Source organism: Medicago sativa, chromosome 7, assembly GCF_051527215.1.
Source record: "Medicago sativa cultivar Bolivia chromosome 7, Bolivia_mono, whole genome shotgun sequence".
NCBI lineage: Eukaryota > Viridiplantae > Streptophyta > Magnoliopsida > Fabales > Fabaceae > Medicago > Medicago sativa.
This window is the reverse complement of record NC_140755.1, coordinates 85118600-85132860: the sequence shown is the minus strand read 5'-3', so window position 1 is coordinate 85132860 and position 14261 is coordinate 85118600. Positions and strand designations below refer to the sequence as shown.

At 31.4% G+C, this 14261-nt stretch overlaps 1 protein-coding gene and 2 pseudogenes across 2 annotated transcripts; all 3 read left to right on the top strand.

Moving 5' to 3' along the window:
• Positions 1-1732: 1732 nt before the first annotated feature.
• On the top strand, positions 1733-7310 carry LOC146909546 (cytochrome P450 98A2 pseudogene; annotated as a pseudogene). Its single transcript, XR_015020369.1, has 3 exons — positions 1733-2242; positions 5710-6107; positions 6438-7310. The product of XR_015020369.1 is annotated as a cytochrome P450 98A2 pseudogene (transcript).
• On the top strand, positions 1756-6275 carry CYP98A3 (cytochrome P450, family 98, subfamily A, polypeptide 3). The gene is made up of 3 exons (XM_085729358.1): positions 1756-2242; positions 5710-6107; positions 6210-6275. Exons 1-3 carry the CDS (start codon positions 1756-1758, stop codon positions 6273-6275), a joined length of 951 nt encoding a protein of 316 aa, XP_085585484.1.
• A 3397-nt stretch (positions 7311-10707) lies between the features above and the next one.
• On the top strand, positions 10708-13497 carry LOC146909545 (zinc finger protein 4-like; annotated as a pseudogene).
• Positions 13498-14261: the final 764 nt, after the last annotated feature.

The window sequence follows — 14261 nt, the reverse complement described above, 5'->3', positions numbered from 1 at the left end:
TAGTAAGTATTTTAAAAGCATTTGGTAATAAAACATCTCTATGCATCGTTGGTATAAGCAACACTGCTAACAAATTCTGTTTTTGCTACTACCTCCGTCCCAATTTAATTGACACAATTTTGTTTTTCACACATATTAAGAAAAATGTATAAATAAAGGGAAAGTGAAATATATTGTATTGGGAATGATAAAAATAGTATTATTTAGTGTTATATTGTATTGGGAATGATGAAAATTGTATTTAAAATTGAAATGAGTCATTATTTTGGACACTTTTTTTAGAAAATGGGTCGCTTATTCGGGACGGAGGGAGTAATAATTATCTTAAAAGCATTTTAAAACAAAAAAGCAAGAAACTTCATATTAAAAACAATAATTTTTAAACATTTAAAAAGTTAAATATGCACTTTCTCACCGTTTCTCAAAATAAAAAAAATCTTTATTTTAATTTCCTTGAGATATCCTAACAAAAAAGCAACAACTTCAGCGTGTGATTCACACACAAACACACCAACCCTGAACAATCAATTGTCCTTCTCTCCAACTCCAATAGTCCACTAGGAAGGAAGGGTCTTTATGGGGTGTACAATGTGCCAGTGGAGTGGAGGGGTCTACATCCTCACCAAACTTTGATTCTTCTTCAACAATCCAAAACCCGTAAGCATCATGAGTTGAGTGGTTCAAAAAAGTCTCTCTTTCACTCACCAAATACGTAACAGAACACTTTAGTTTTGATGATGATTCAATGCATCCTAACGCAACGCCACCTATGTCCCATTAAACACATCAGTTCACCCCTTGCAAAATATATGAAAGAGATTGAAAGAAACAGTGACTTAACAATGTTGGATGTTGGAATAGTTATTACTCATTCATTCATATAAGTTATTTTCAAAATAAACGGTGTGATATACAAAAATACAACGTTCAAGATTCTACAAATTGCAAATAATTTAGCAGAATTTGTTGCAATGCATAATTTATATTTTTAGTATACTATCATGTAGGACATTTCTTAAAAAAGAAACAATTCTTTACAATGACCTTCAAAAAATACTATACGACCTACTTTGCGTAAGCAATATACATTTTCCACATTGAGTCAACACGTTACACGAATAGAACTACTCTGCCTACCTCATTATCACGTAAAAAATAAAAAATAAAAGCCTACCTTTATTATACATGCCTCAATTTCATTTGCCTTAACTTTATTTTTCATTTTCGAATTAAGGGATTAGCCAATTCCGTTAAATTCAACTTTCATTTGTATTTTGTTTTATGAAGTATTACTAACCAAAATTTCACTTGTTAAAGTGAATAGGCAGATAATATTTAGTTCGAACTCCGGTTTCTACGTATTATAATGTCTCTATCAACTTTTGTTTGTATTAAAATTAAATTATTATTTTTCATAAATAAAATATAGAAAATTTAGTGATTTTTTTTAAGGGAAAAAAAATTAAGTGATTTGTTTTTTTGGTCAAGAAAATTAAGTGATTTAATCCCTTACTATGTATCATGCAATACCTTTTTTTTCTTTAGGAAATTATGCAATACATATATGGTTGGTAAATCAAATAATTATTAATACCAACCGAAATAAAATCAAACAAACCCATTATGCTTACCATGTAGAAAAAGATATACGTTTGTTTACACATAAATCCAATTCTCACCAACTCCCATTTTTTTCTCTATATTCAACATCAACCTGTTTCCAACCTTCTCTGTTCAAACACACAATTCATCACAATGGCTCTGTTTCTCACAATACCCCTTTCATTCATAGCCATTTTCCTCTTTTACACACTCTTCCAAAGACTAAGATTCAAGCTTCCACCCGGTCCACGACCATGGCCGGTTGTTGGAAACCTCTACGACATAAAACCAGTCCGGTTCAGGTGTTTTGCCGAATGGGCCCAATCTTATGGGCCCATTATATCAGTTTGGTTTGGTTCGACTCTGAATGTGATTGTTTCAAATTCAGAGTTGGCCAAAGAAGTTTTAAAGGAGAATGATCAGCAGCTGGCTGACCGGCACAGAAGTCGGTCAGCGGCAAAGTTTAGTAGAGATGGGCAGGATTTAATTTGGGCTGATTATGGGCCCCATTATGTGAAGGTTAGGAAGGTTTGTACGTTAGAGCTTTTTTCACCTAAGAGAATTGAAGCTTTGAGGCCTATTAGAGAAGATGAGGTTACTGCTATGGTTGAGTCCATTTTCAATGACTCTACTAATTCTGGTATGTTTTCTTTTTGGTTCACTTTTTTGTTTTCTTAATTTCATGTCTGTTTCTTAATACTCTGTTTTGTTTCGTTTTCTTTCATGAATGTTATGTTACTAATACTGGTAGAACATTGATGAGTTATTCTGGGTTTTCTACGTTATTTTGTTTTTTGTTTACATAATTAATAATTGATTGAATAAATATTTTGGTTGAATATCCTTAAAAATAATATTTTCGTTGAATAAAAAGGACCAAGCCCCGAACGAAATTGAAGGTAGAATCAAGTTAAGAATGGCTCAATTTAACTAATCTGCATTTAGTTTATATTTATCAAGCATAAACACATGTGATAAATTAATGGGATTTCTTCTCCTCAAGAATAAAATTTCATTGGTATTTAATAATGCATAATATATTTAAAGTCGAGAAAGCCCCGACCCCGGCGCAAAAAAAAAAAAAATGTGGCAAGCTACTGTTAAGTTTTCTTATGCGTTTGGTAGGGTGTTAGTAGTAACAGCAAAGCAAATAAATTAGGTAAAATGCATAAGACCATTTACAATGGCTTGTTGAATCCCAATCTCAACATATTGAAACCATTGGAGAGAGGGTGTTGAAGATGAGCTGGAGGAAAGAGTAGATGAATCCCTTCAACATGTTGAATCTGTCCCCGCCGTGCCACGTGTCGCGTTTTGGTTAGTGAAAGTGAGCGCGTGTAGTACACGCGGCCGACAAGGCGCGTGAGGAGCAGAAGGACGCGGAGAGAGAATGCTTTTTGGATAATGTTGTGACACGTGGCTTGCTACGATTGGGTAGCTTGGATTTTTATTTTCTTAATAATTTGGACTCAATTATTTCATTGCAAATAATTTTTTTATTTTTTATTTTTTTACCAAAATTCGTAATTTTTTTCTCTACAAATAGAGACTTGGATCATTTTATTTGGACACGAGAAAAAAAACCAAGTTTTTCACTCTCTTAATCTTATTATTAGGTTTTCTTTTGAAGTTTAAGTGCTTTTTTTAGTGAAATGAATCCCAATAATAATCATTTTGTTGTTGTATTGCATTTTAAGTTAAGAAAATAAAAATAAATTATTTAAATACATTTTATTTTTACAAAAAAATTAAAAATTAAGCCTTTTTTAATTTAACTATAAACGATAATTGTATTTTTATGTAATTATAAAAACAAAAATATAAAATAAGAATAAGAAATAAAAGATGGTGGGGTAGGGTGTTGAATGATAAAACCATTGGAGTGGATAAAATTGAATGGGTATTGAATTAAGAGAGAAAATGATGTGGGGTGTTGGGAATTGAAAAAGTGGGTGTTGAAGGTTGTTGAATTTTTTTACCATTGTAAATGGTCTAAGTGAGTGAATGTCAACGGAGAAATATCAAATGAGTAATGATATTTTGACATCCATTTGATGACAACTTTGTTGACAACCTTGTTTTTCTTACATCTTATTGGTCAAAAACAATGGAGAGAGAAAAAGGAAGAGAGGGGATAACAAGATCATGTGAGTATGAGAGAGAAAGTTGTCTAAAATTGTCAAAAAGTGGTTGTCAAAATATCATTTCTCATATCAAATGATGCAATGAGTTAAGGTTTGGGTAAACTGTTTGTTTATTTCGGTTGGTAAAGTTTGTATGTCAAGAAAACATGCCTTCATTAGTTGTTGAATTTTAGGTCTATAAATTTAGAGATGGCGTTGGTTTAACTAATTCTCCAACTACTTTCTTTAATACTTGTACTTCAATGTGTAGTGCTGTTTCACGTAAATTCGTTTTAATTGTTTTTAGACATAGATACATTTTTGGGCCGTGAAATATCAATATTTTTTGGGAATGTTAATTAGTGTACGAGGCATTAGTTAAAAACATTAAATGATAATTTTTTACGAAAGTTTGTGCAACCAAAGTGTATTGAAAATTGAAAACTTTGATAATTTTAAAGAATAATTGAAAACTAATGACGGAATCGACTCAATTTATTTATCATAAATTATTAATTCCATCAATTAATTTGATAAACTATTTTTGTTTACCTAACATGCATTAAGTTTGAAAAACGATAATGTTTACCATTTTTTGAAAAAGCTTTGCCTAATAATTGATCAACTAATTGGGTATAGTTGCCTGCACTATATATCAATGTAATGCTGGACTATTTTATTATGTTCGTTCAATATGCATTATTGTTCCTTTGCCTTTCTTCATCCTTAAAAAATCCAACTACAGTAGAAACTCTTTAAATTAATACTCGGTAAATTAATAAACTCTCTAAAATAATAAATTTGTCCGGTCCCGACTTGGGCCAATGTAAAAAATTGAAAAACTCGATAAAATAATAAGATAATAATTTTTCGGGAGATCTCTTTATAATTTTCGGTCCCAAGAAAATCATAAATTAATAATTCATAGAAACTGAAAAAAATATATTAAGAATACATTGAACACATTTGTTCCTCTTGTTTACATTTACCGTACTTCAAAAGTCATTATTGATTTCCAATGCATATGAACACGGTAGTTACTAATTTACGTTGAGTCCCAAGGTTCGCCGCAACGTAATTCTAAGAGGCATAGACTAATTTGCCTTTTTGTTTGGTATGTACAAGTATAATTGCTTAAAAACTCTTTAAATTAATAATTATTAATTTATTGATAAATTAATAAATCTCTAAATTAATAAATTTCTCCGGTCCCGACATTATTAATTTATAGAGTTTTAACTGTACAAATGTATATCCAACTACAAATGTATATTAGCTGTTCCATCCCTAGTTCCACGTTTTCTATGATTAGTCCATATCACAAATTGACGATCTACCTAATTTTTGGCTCTTAACAAGGAAAACATACTAGTACAAAAACTGTTGTAACAGTGTTTTTCACATAAAAGTTATGTCAATGGCCCAAGTATATTGTTTAGAGTTGTCTTAATTTGGCACATAGTTTATTTTGATCAAATTTGACACATAACTTTGACATCAAATCGGATGATCAATGCCATTTAAATATGAGGTTAATTACGAACGCTCATTAACAAACGTGTCGCAATTCATTAATTGTGTACCGAATCAAATGCAGTTTAAATATGAGGTTAATTACACTCATTAACGAATGTGTCACAACTCATTAACTATCTGCCGAATTATTTTAATCACGATGTTGAGCTTCGTTAATCACAATTATATTGAACACAAAATCATGTTTAATGACTCATGTTATTCGAACATCTAAAACAATGATCAATGATATATGTATCTTTGAACACCTAAAAATTGTAGTTAACGACATTAGAAATCGTTTTAATTTTAGTTCATGGTCATTGAGTTGCATTACTTTGTTATATTCATTAACCATATTAAACATGATTGACCGCACGTATTCAAATTGAGTTAACCATTCAAATTGATCTCGGCATTTGATGTCAATTTTGTGTGTCTAATTATTATTTCTCTTGTTTTTCTGCAGAAAATTTGGGGAAAGGTATATTGATGAGGAAGTATATAGGGGCAGTTGCATTCAACAACATCACAAGGCTGGCATTTGGGAAAAGATTTGTGAACTCAGAAGGTGTAATGGATGAGCAAGGAGTAGAATTCAAAGCTATAGTGGCAAATGGATTAAAGCTAGGAGCATCTCTAGCTATGGCAGAGCACATCCCTTGGTTGCGCTGGATGTTCCCACTTGAAGAGGAGGCTTTTGCCAAGCACGGTGCTCGCAGAGACCGACTTACCAGAGCCATCATGGAAGAGCATACGCAGGCACGTCAGAAATCCGGTGGTGCCAAACAACATTTTGTAGATGCACTGCTCACTTTGCAAGATAAATATGACCTTAGTGAAGACACCATCATTGGTCTCCTTTGGGTAAGTTTTTTAAGGTTCTTAGAATTTTTATAATCTAAACTATTCTTTTGGTTTATCTCTTTGTATTGAATTGGGATTTCCTAAGTTCGTAAAACGATGCAGCTGCCACGATCTTCAAATCAGTACCGTAAATTCAAGATTGAACGATTGACATGTACATTTTTGTAAATATGATTCAGAATACCGTCTTTAGATACTAGTAGCATAATCGTAGTCTAATAGCGTTGATTTTCCGATTGAAACAACTACATCCTTTTTCGATAGTATGAAAATTAGATTTGTCTATTTCGCCAACGAAAAGCATAGCTCATATTTTTCTTTATTTGATAGGACATGATTACAGCTGGGATGGACACAACTGCAATATCAGTTGAGTGGGCTATGGCAGAGTTGATAAAGAATCCAAGGGTGCAACAGAAGGCACAAGAGGAGCTAGACAAGGTCATTGGTTTTGAAAGGGTCATGACTGAAACTGACTTCTCAAGCCTCCCTTATCTACAATGTGTAGCCAAGGAGGCTCTAAGGCTGCACCCCCAACACCATTAATGCTCCCACATCGCGCTAACGCCAATGTCAAAATCGGTGGCTATGATATTCCCAAAGGGTCAAATGTCCACGTAAATGTATGGGCTGTTGCACGTGATCCAGCTGTGTGGAAAGACGCAACAGAGTTTAGACCCGAGAGGTTTCTTGAGGAGGATGTAGACATGAAGGGTCATGACTTTAGGCTACTTCCATTTGGAGCAGGTCGTCGAGTATGTCCAGGGGCACAACTTGGGATCAATATGGTGACATCCATGTTGGGACATCTATTGCACCATTTCTGCTGGGCACCACCTGAGGGAGTGAACCCGGCGGAGATTGACATGGCAGAAAACCCTGGAATGGTTACATATATGAGGACTCCATTACAGGTTGTGGCCTCTCCTAGGCTTCCGTCGGAGTTGTACAAACGTGTGACAGCTGATATCTAATCTTTTTCTCATACTTCAATGTTGCTGTTTTTCAAATTATTGAGTCAATTTTCTTATGGGATTTATTTCTACCATTGTGTCTATGTAACTATAATTGGAATACAATGTAAGGAACTATGTAAGACTCATGACAAATGTAAGACTCGTGACAAATTTGACTTTTGTTGTACCCTTCAGATTTTGGATTGAAGTTTCTGGCAGTGTAATGCATAATTTTTCTTCTTAAAAATATGTTAAATTGGAGGCTATAGTTTACTTATGCTTTTATATGTCAGATAGTTTAAATGTTCTGTATTATTGCTCTGAATGAACTTAGACTTAGTGGCCATAGTGCTTTATGCTATAACATTTTGGTCATTACAAGTTGATATACGAGATCTCCAAAACACGTACACACCCGAGATTAGGAGTGTCATCGTGCCCAACACACGTACATCAAGTCTCCGGCAACACAAACAAGTGTCTTAAAGAAAACATTTTTTTGTGTTAGGCACACCTTAGACATTCTTATAACACATGTATAGTAACATAATTCGTTGAAAATGCAGAGAACCGCGTACCAATTCGCGAGTACCGAATTTTGGTAGAGCGTATTGGGTACGCATGAATTCACGTGGAATTCGTAAAAACTGCCGAACCACACGTTCCAAAGAAGGAATAACAGTGATTGGTTAAAAAAAATGTTTGAACAATAAAAAATAAATATATAAATGGTGAACCGGATAAAGACACTGCTAGCTATTTATTTATGGAGAATGTTAACCAAATCTCGGGGCATTGGTTAAGCACCAAAAGAAGTAAGTTTTTATTAAAAAAGTAATGTAATTATTACTTGATAAAAAGTGACAGTTTATATTTCTAAGACAGAACTTCTATTTATAGATTTCTTAACCCAACTGCGGTTAACAAGACCCTTTATTTATTTATTGCTACACAAGTTGCGTGTCCTCTAATCCATACAGTTCTCAATCTATTTGCTTGGTTTTATAGACAGCTTTCATATATAGTTCTCTCAAATCTTCCGATGTGAGACTTAGCCTTTTCTCTCATTCAACAGCTTTTTGCATTTATGCTATTAGCTTGTTTTGATGTTCTTTTCTTTCTTTTGGATGTGTGGATCATTTCGATGTGTGGATCTTGGGATGTGTGGATCATTTTGATGTTCTTTTCTTTCTTTTGGATGTGTGGATTCATTTCTTTCTTTTGGATGTGTGGATCAAATTCAAGAACGTCATCCTGCATAAAAGAAATAAATATATAAATAAATGTATAAACCCTTGAATAATTAAATCTTAGATGTTAGGCCTGTTGCATAATCCAGACTTGGCAGAGAGAGAAAAATTAAATCAATGAGCTCAGAATAATATAAACCCTTGATGAATACCTTTTCGATGTTGTGATGTTCAACTGCGGAAACAGCGAACCTTTGGATTTCAGGATCATCGATTGGAACTTCTTTGGCTGCTCTCATGATTTTGCGTCCAAAACTCATGCACATACCCACCTCAAATAGACCAAAAAGTAAGAGCAAAACGGTAACAAAGATCGCATGAAATTTCATCATCTTCATTCACTATTATCGCTTAAAACAAAAACGAAATCGTGTGTTATTTTAGGGTTTGAGATTTGAAGCTTAGTTTTACTTTGTTGCTGTTTTTTAGTACTTTAAGAATGTTTGGTTTGGTTTCTTAAATAGGAGTTGTTCATCGACTTGTTTGTTAAGTAAAGGGATAGCCCACGAATAAACTAGAAGTGTGGAAAATAGATATTCTTCACTTATAACAGAATATATTTATCATTTTCGATGATACCAAAAATAAAACTATAACAAGTATAATATAAATCTTATCTTTTTGAATGACACCAACCAAATAACATTCTTATAGTTAAATTTGGTTAAAGGTATACTTGGAAGGAAAAAAAGTCAGCCCAAAACAATCTATTTTCTTTGTACTAGCGAAAAGACGGACACTCACGTGCCTCGTCTTTCCGCTCTTTTTATCAAGGCTTAACGTTTCGAAAATTATGAACTCTATTTTTTATGAAATTTTAATTTTGATTAAAAGTAAAAATATAAATGTTTTTTTCTTTCAAATTATAATAGACCAAACTAATTATAATTATATATTTCAATGAAACCAAGGCAATATAACAAAAAATATAATCTAAATTCAACTTTTTTTAATGACAACAACAACAATCTTTATTCCTTAAAAAAAATCTTTATTATAGAAAAAGTTGTTGTTTAAGGGTATAATTGAGATAATGAAAAAGTAAATATAGATACACTCATCGAGTTTGTTACACTTTTTAAATGATAAAGGAAAAAATTGGACATTTATGTTTGTTACACTTTTATTTTAATATTTATATTTATTCTTATCTATTCGTTACGTGTGTTATTTGTATTGAAAATTGAGGACATTTTTGGAAAGAAAAATTCAACCCAAAAGAGTTTTTTTTTTTTTAAGGAAGGAAACCCAAAAGAGTTGAAAGGGGTTGTTTTCTTTATATATAGTATAGAAGTATAGATAAAGTTTAGATTTCCAATATTTTACATAGCAAAAATATCTCCAGTTTATTCATTATATTTTAAACTTTTCTAATTTTATCTTAACATTATTTTTTCAATAAATGTAATTATTTAATTATTATTCAAATTTAAATACTATTATATATTTATTTTGTTTTTTATGTACACATGACATGCTTCTTCGAAAAAATGTACACATGACATGCGTCATTATCATTATGCATAGCCTTCAACTTCTTCCCGTTGTTCGCACACTTTAAATCGCTACGGAACTACGACAAAAAAAAAAAAAAAAAAAAAACTACCATAAGTATAGAAACATAGTACAAAAATATATAAGTGGAGTATCTTACTTCTCCATCCCACATGCACCTGGCCAATGATGCACATACCATGTGAGCATACACATATCGGGATTCTAATTCGACTAGCTCGTCCTCTACAAAAATACGGCGCTGTCTACGGTGGGAGGCACTGATAGTGCCTCCTACCGTGCATGACATTTCAAAACCATTAGATTGATTAAACACACCATAAACCAAATACACTAGATTATTTTTCTTGTCTTCCTTTCATTGACTTTCATCAAAGACAAACACCAACCACATCAAACTTCTCAAATCCCTCTATATTCATTTTTCTTCCAGCTATTTGACTCTCACTGTTTACTTCATCATAAAATCAACACTTTTTTGATGCAAAACAGCAATGTACCGCTTTTTCCTTCGGTCTAATTGTAAAAATAATCAATCTACTTCAGACTTATCCTTATTTGACCAATGTTCATGTGTTTCTAAAAAAATTAATGCTCATATTTAGCATAAACTAAAAATGGCACTCAAATCTGTAAGTCTACCATGTGAAAAGATTTTAGATAAACCCAGTAAATAAAATATTCAAATTTCTTTTATATCAAAGGTCTTAGAACAAAACTTCAATATTTAACAGAGAAAAACGTTCTTAAAAAAAACAGAGAAAAACGTAAAAATTTCTAGAGGTTTTATGTCTGTGTGTGACTGCTGATGTGTTTTAGACTATCGATTTAAGTCCTATGAGAGTTTATTGGGATGTTTGTACTTTTGTTCATATAAACATGATAGTTTTGCTGTGGTTCGGTACTGTTTGTGCCGTTCTTTTGTTTTTGATTGGTTTTTGTTTGTTTGAATTCACTGGTATGGGTTTAGCGTGACCTCTTACATCATCAACCGTGATAAATTAAAATTGATCGGAAGAGAGAATAGAGAAGGACGATTGTTCTTTGTTTTTGCAGTATCAAAGTTCAAGTGTTTTGGGATAGCCGCAAATCTGGGTTGAAGAGGAGAGAGAGAGAATCTGGAAAGGGAGAATGGATAGCTACTGACAGTCTATGATAAGATCTATAGTGTTTCATTATCCAACAACCAAATTTTTTTATTTAGCTTGCTCACCGGTAGGAGACCTAGCAATGTCTCTCACGGTAGACAGAGCCCAAAAATACATTCTTTTTTGTTTGTTACAATTCATATGGACCCATATTAATATTGATGAATAAAGATTTTGTTAAAAAGTGTGTTGTTAAAAATATTCCACTGATTTTCTAGTCATAAAATTACATAGTACCTCTAATCTTAATTCATAAAATTACATAGTACCTCTAACCTTAATTATAAGAGAATTTTTTAAGATTATTTTGGTCATATAAATAAGTAAATGTCATAACATTTAAGGTGTGTTTGTTGCTTAAAAATATTTTTTACCCTCATTTAAAATGTTTTTTTTAAAATACTAGTTAATTAATGTATTTAATGTATTTTATCAATTTTTAAATTTTAAAGTTATAGTACATTGGTTCCTTTTTAATTTTCATGTCAAAGGGTTTTTCTTTTTACAAACCATGTCAAAGGTTATTTACACTTATCCACAAAATTAATAATTTTGTTACTTTTGTATACTTTTTTCAATGGCTTTTGATATAATTAATTGTTTTTTTTTTCTATAAGCCCTTTACCCATTTATTTATTATCTTATTTCACTTTTTTCTCTCAACAATAAATAGTTAAGGATAATTTTATTAAAACAATATTAATACTACTTTGAACTTTGAAATCAACAAATAAATTAGGATTTTTTTTCTATAAGTCTAACACTAAAAAAGTACCGACGTGAGTATTAACTATTTTTAGGTTTAATCGTATGTTTGGTCTCTTATATTGATTTTAAGTTTTAAGGTGGTCCTTTATGTTTTAAATGTTTCAAGTTGGTCTCTTATGTTTTAAAAGTTTTAAGTTAGTCCAAAAAAATACTCACATTGAAATAAGTTAGTCTCTTCCGCCACATAATATTGAATTTCCTAAAACATAAAAAATTAAAAAATATTTTAAACCTAATTTTGTAAATTAATTAAATTCCAACACCTATATTTTCAACCCAAATTGCTAAACGGTAAAATGATGAAAATAATTAACTTATTATAATTTGAGTAACGTTTTGGACCAACCGTAAACTTTTAAAACATAAGAGACCAACTTAAAACATAAAATAAAAACCAAAATACAATTAAGCCTTTTTTAATTAATTATCCACTCAATTTATCGACTATTTGACATTTACATTAATAAATAGGCCAACAAAAGGTAAGATTATTTTTAAAATCTACTTATTTATTGATTTTGACTAAAAATCTATTTTTTTGTGATGTCCGGGGTTTGAACCTCGTACCTTGCATATATTATGCATTGTCCCTATCAACCGAGTTAAGCTCACAATGACTAAAAATCTACTTATTTATTAAAAGTATATTTTGTTTTGTGCAAAATAATGTTAAAAGATATGTATATAGATTCATCGTAATCTTGAATAAGGTTGGTGCTTCACTTTGATATTGTATCTAGTGTGTCTACCATAATCTAAATAAATTTATTATTATTTTTATAAGCCTGTCATAATCTTATTTTATTAAAAAAAAATTACAAGATCTTATTTTATTAATTATCATTAAAAAAAGATGCATGAAAAAAATAATAAAGAGAAAGAGTAGTATTTGAAATCTATCTAATCTAATTAAAAGTGATATCCATCCTCAAGATTGCTTTATAGTTTACACGTGGAAATTTCGCGAATATTTGCCCTAAGTGCATGTCTTTAAATTCACAAGAATTTTCACATTCTAAATCATCCCTCAACCCATCATTTCACTTTCTCTTTGATGCCATGTGCAACAAGGGAAGGAGAAGGTGAATGAAGAATCAAGTAGCCAATTTGAAGATGATGGAAAATCGAACAAGAGAAAGGTAATTGTCTTGGAAGAATCTCATGTTGAAACTCGAATTCAAGGACTCCCCAAAAGATGTTGTTGAAGAAGAATCGACTGATTCTTCCAAAGAAATTTCTCCATTTCTTCTTTTTGGATTCATTGTTGATCACAGGAAAAGTATTCAAAAGGCTTACTCGTGCAAATTTTGTAGCGTAAAGTTCACTAGTCCACAGCATTAGGTGGTCATCAAAATTCTCACAAATTAGAGAGAAGTCTCAAAAAGGATCCAAGCTTTTAACAATGCTTGGATAAATTACTCAAATGGTGATCAAGGGATAAGTCTAAACACCATCTCTCCATTCCATATGGGGTGTGGATATCATTATTATGGATTTAACAATATGATTCAAAGATGCAGTGGTCATCAAACTTTTATGCGGGGAATTTGTATGGTGCATTGCAAAGCATATTCCAGAGATAGATGAAGCAGATGAAGCTAATCAAAGCATAATGAGTCAAAAAGGTAATATGTCCGAGATTGAAGTTGGTTCAGTTTCAAAGGGAGGTCTTGTTAGTGATGAAGTTGATCGGGAAGACAAAGAGACTCAAGAGGAGGAAGCATCCAAGATTGATTTGACCCTTAAGCTTTGATTAATATATATATATATATATATATATATATATATATATATATATATATATATTTAATCTATAAATAATATCTTAATGTAGTATTAAGTACCATAAATCATAATAAATAATAATATGTAAATAGTATCATATAAGATGAGGTCATTGTCTTCAATCAAACATATGTAATAATATATTGGTTTCTAGTTGTGGAATAAAATCTCTCTATCCTTTGGGGATTAGTGTAACCAAATTTTATTTTTGTTTTTAGAATTATAATGAAGAGTTCAACGGAAAGACCAAAGACAAGTAAAAGTTAATCTATTGTTGTTCATGTAAGGGCTTAAACTCACATTTTCCAAATAATCCGTCTTTAATTGAAGTTCACTATCTAATTGGTCAAATCATTGTTATTTTAATCATTCATGTTATAAGGCCTAAGCGATTGGGTCTAGGTCTCCGACCGGTCCAGAACATTACTATAATATGGGATTATGTCACAAGAAATCTAATCATATAAGGGTATTTAAATATGAATATTATGACTCAAATATGCCACACATTTCTTCATACAACAATGATCGTTTGAATGTGAACGTATTTGTTTTTTGGTACAAAGGGAAAATGAAAAACAACTACAATCTCATAAGCTTCTAATAAAGAAGAGAGACCAAGTGGAGGAGTACTCTAGTGAACAAACTTATCATCTTTGGATGAGCCAATCTTAGCGAGAAAATTTGCACAATAATAACCTTCTTTAATGGTTTAGATCAACCCTGCTCAAA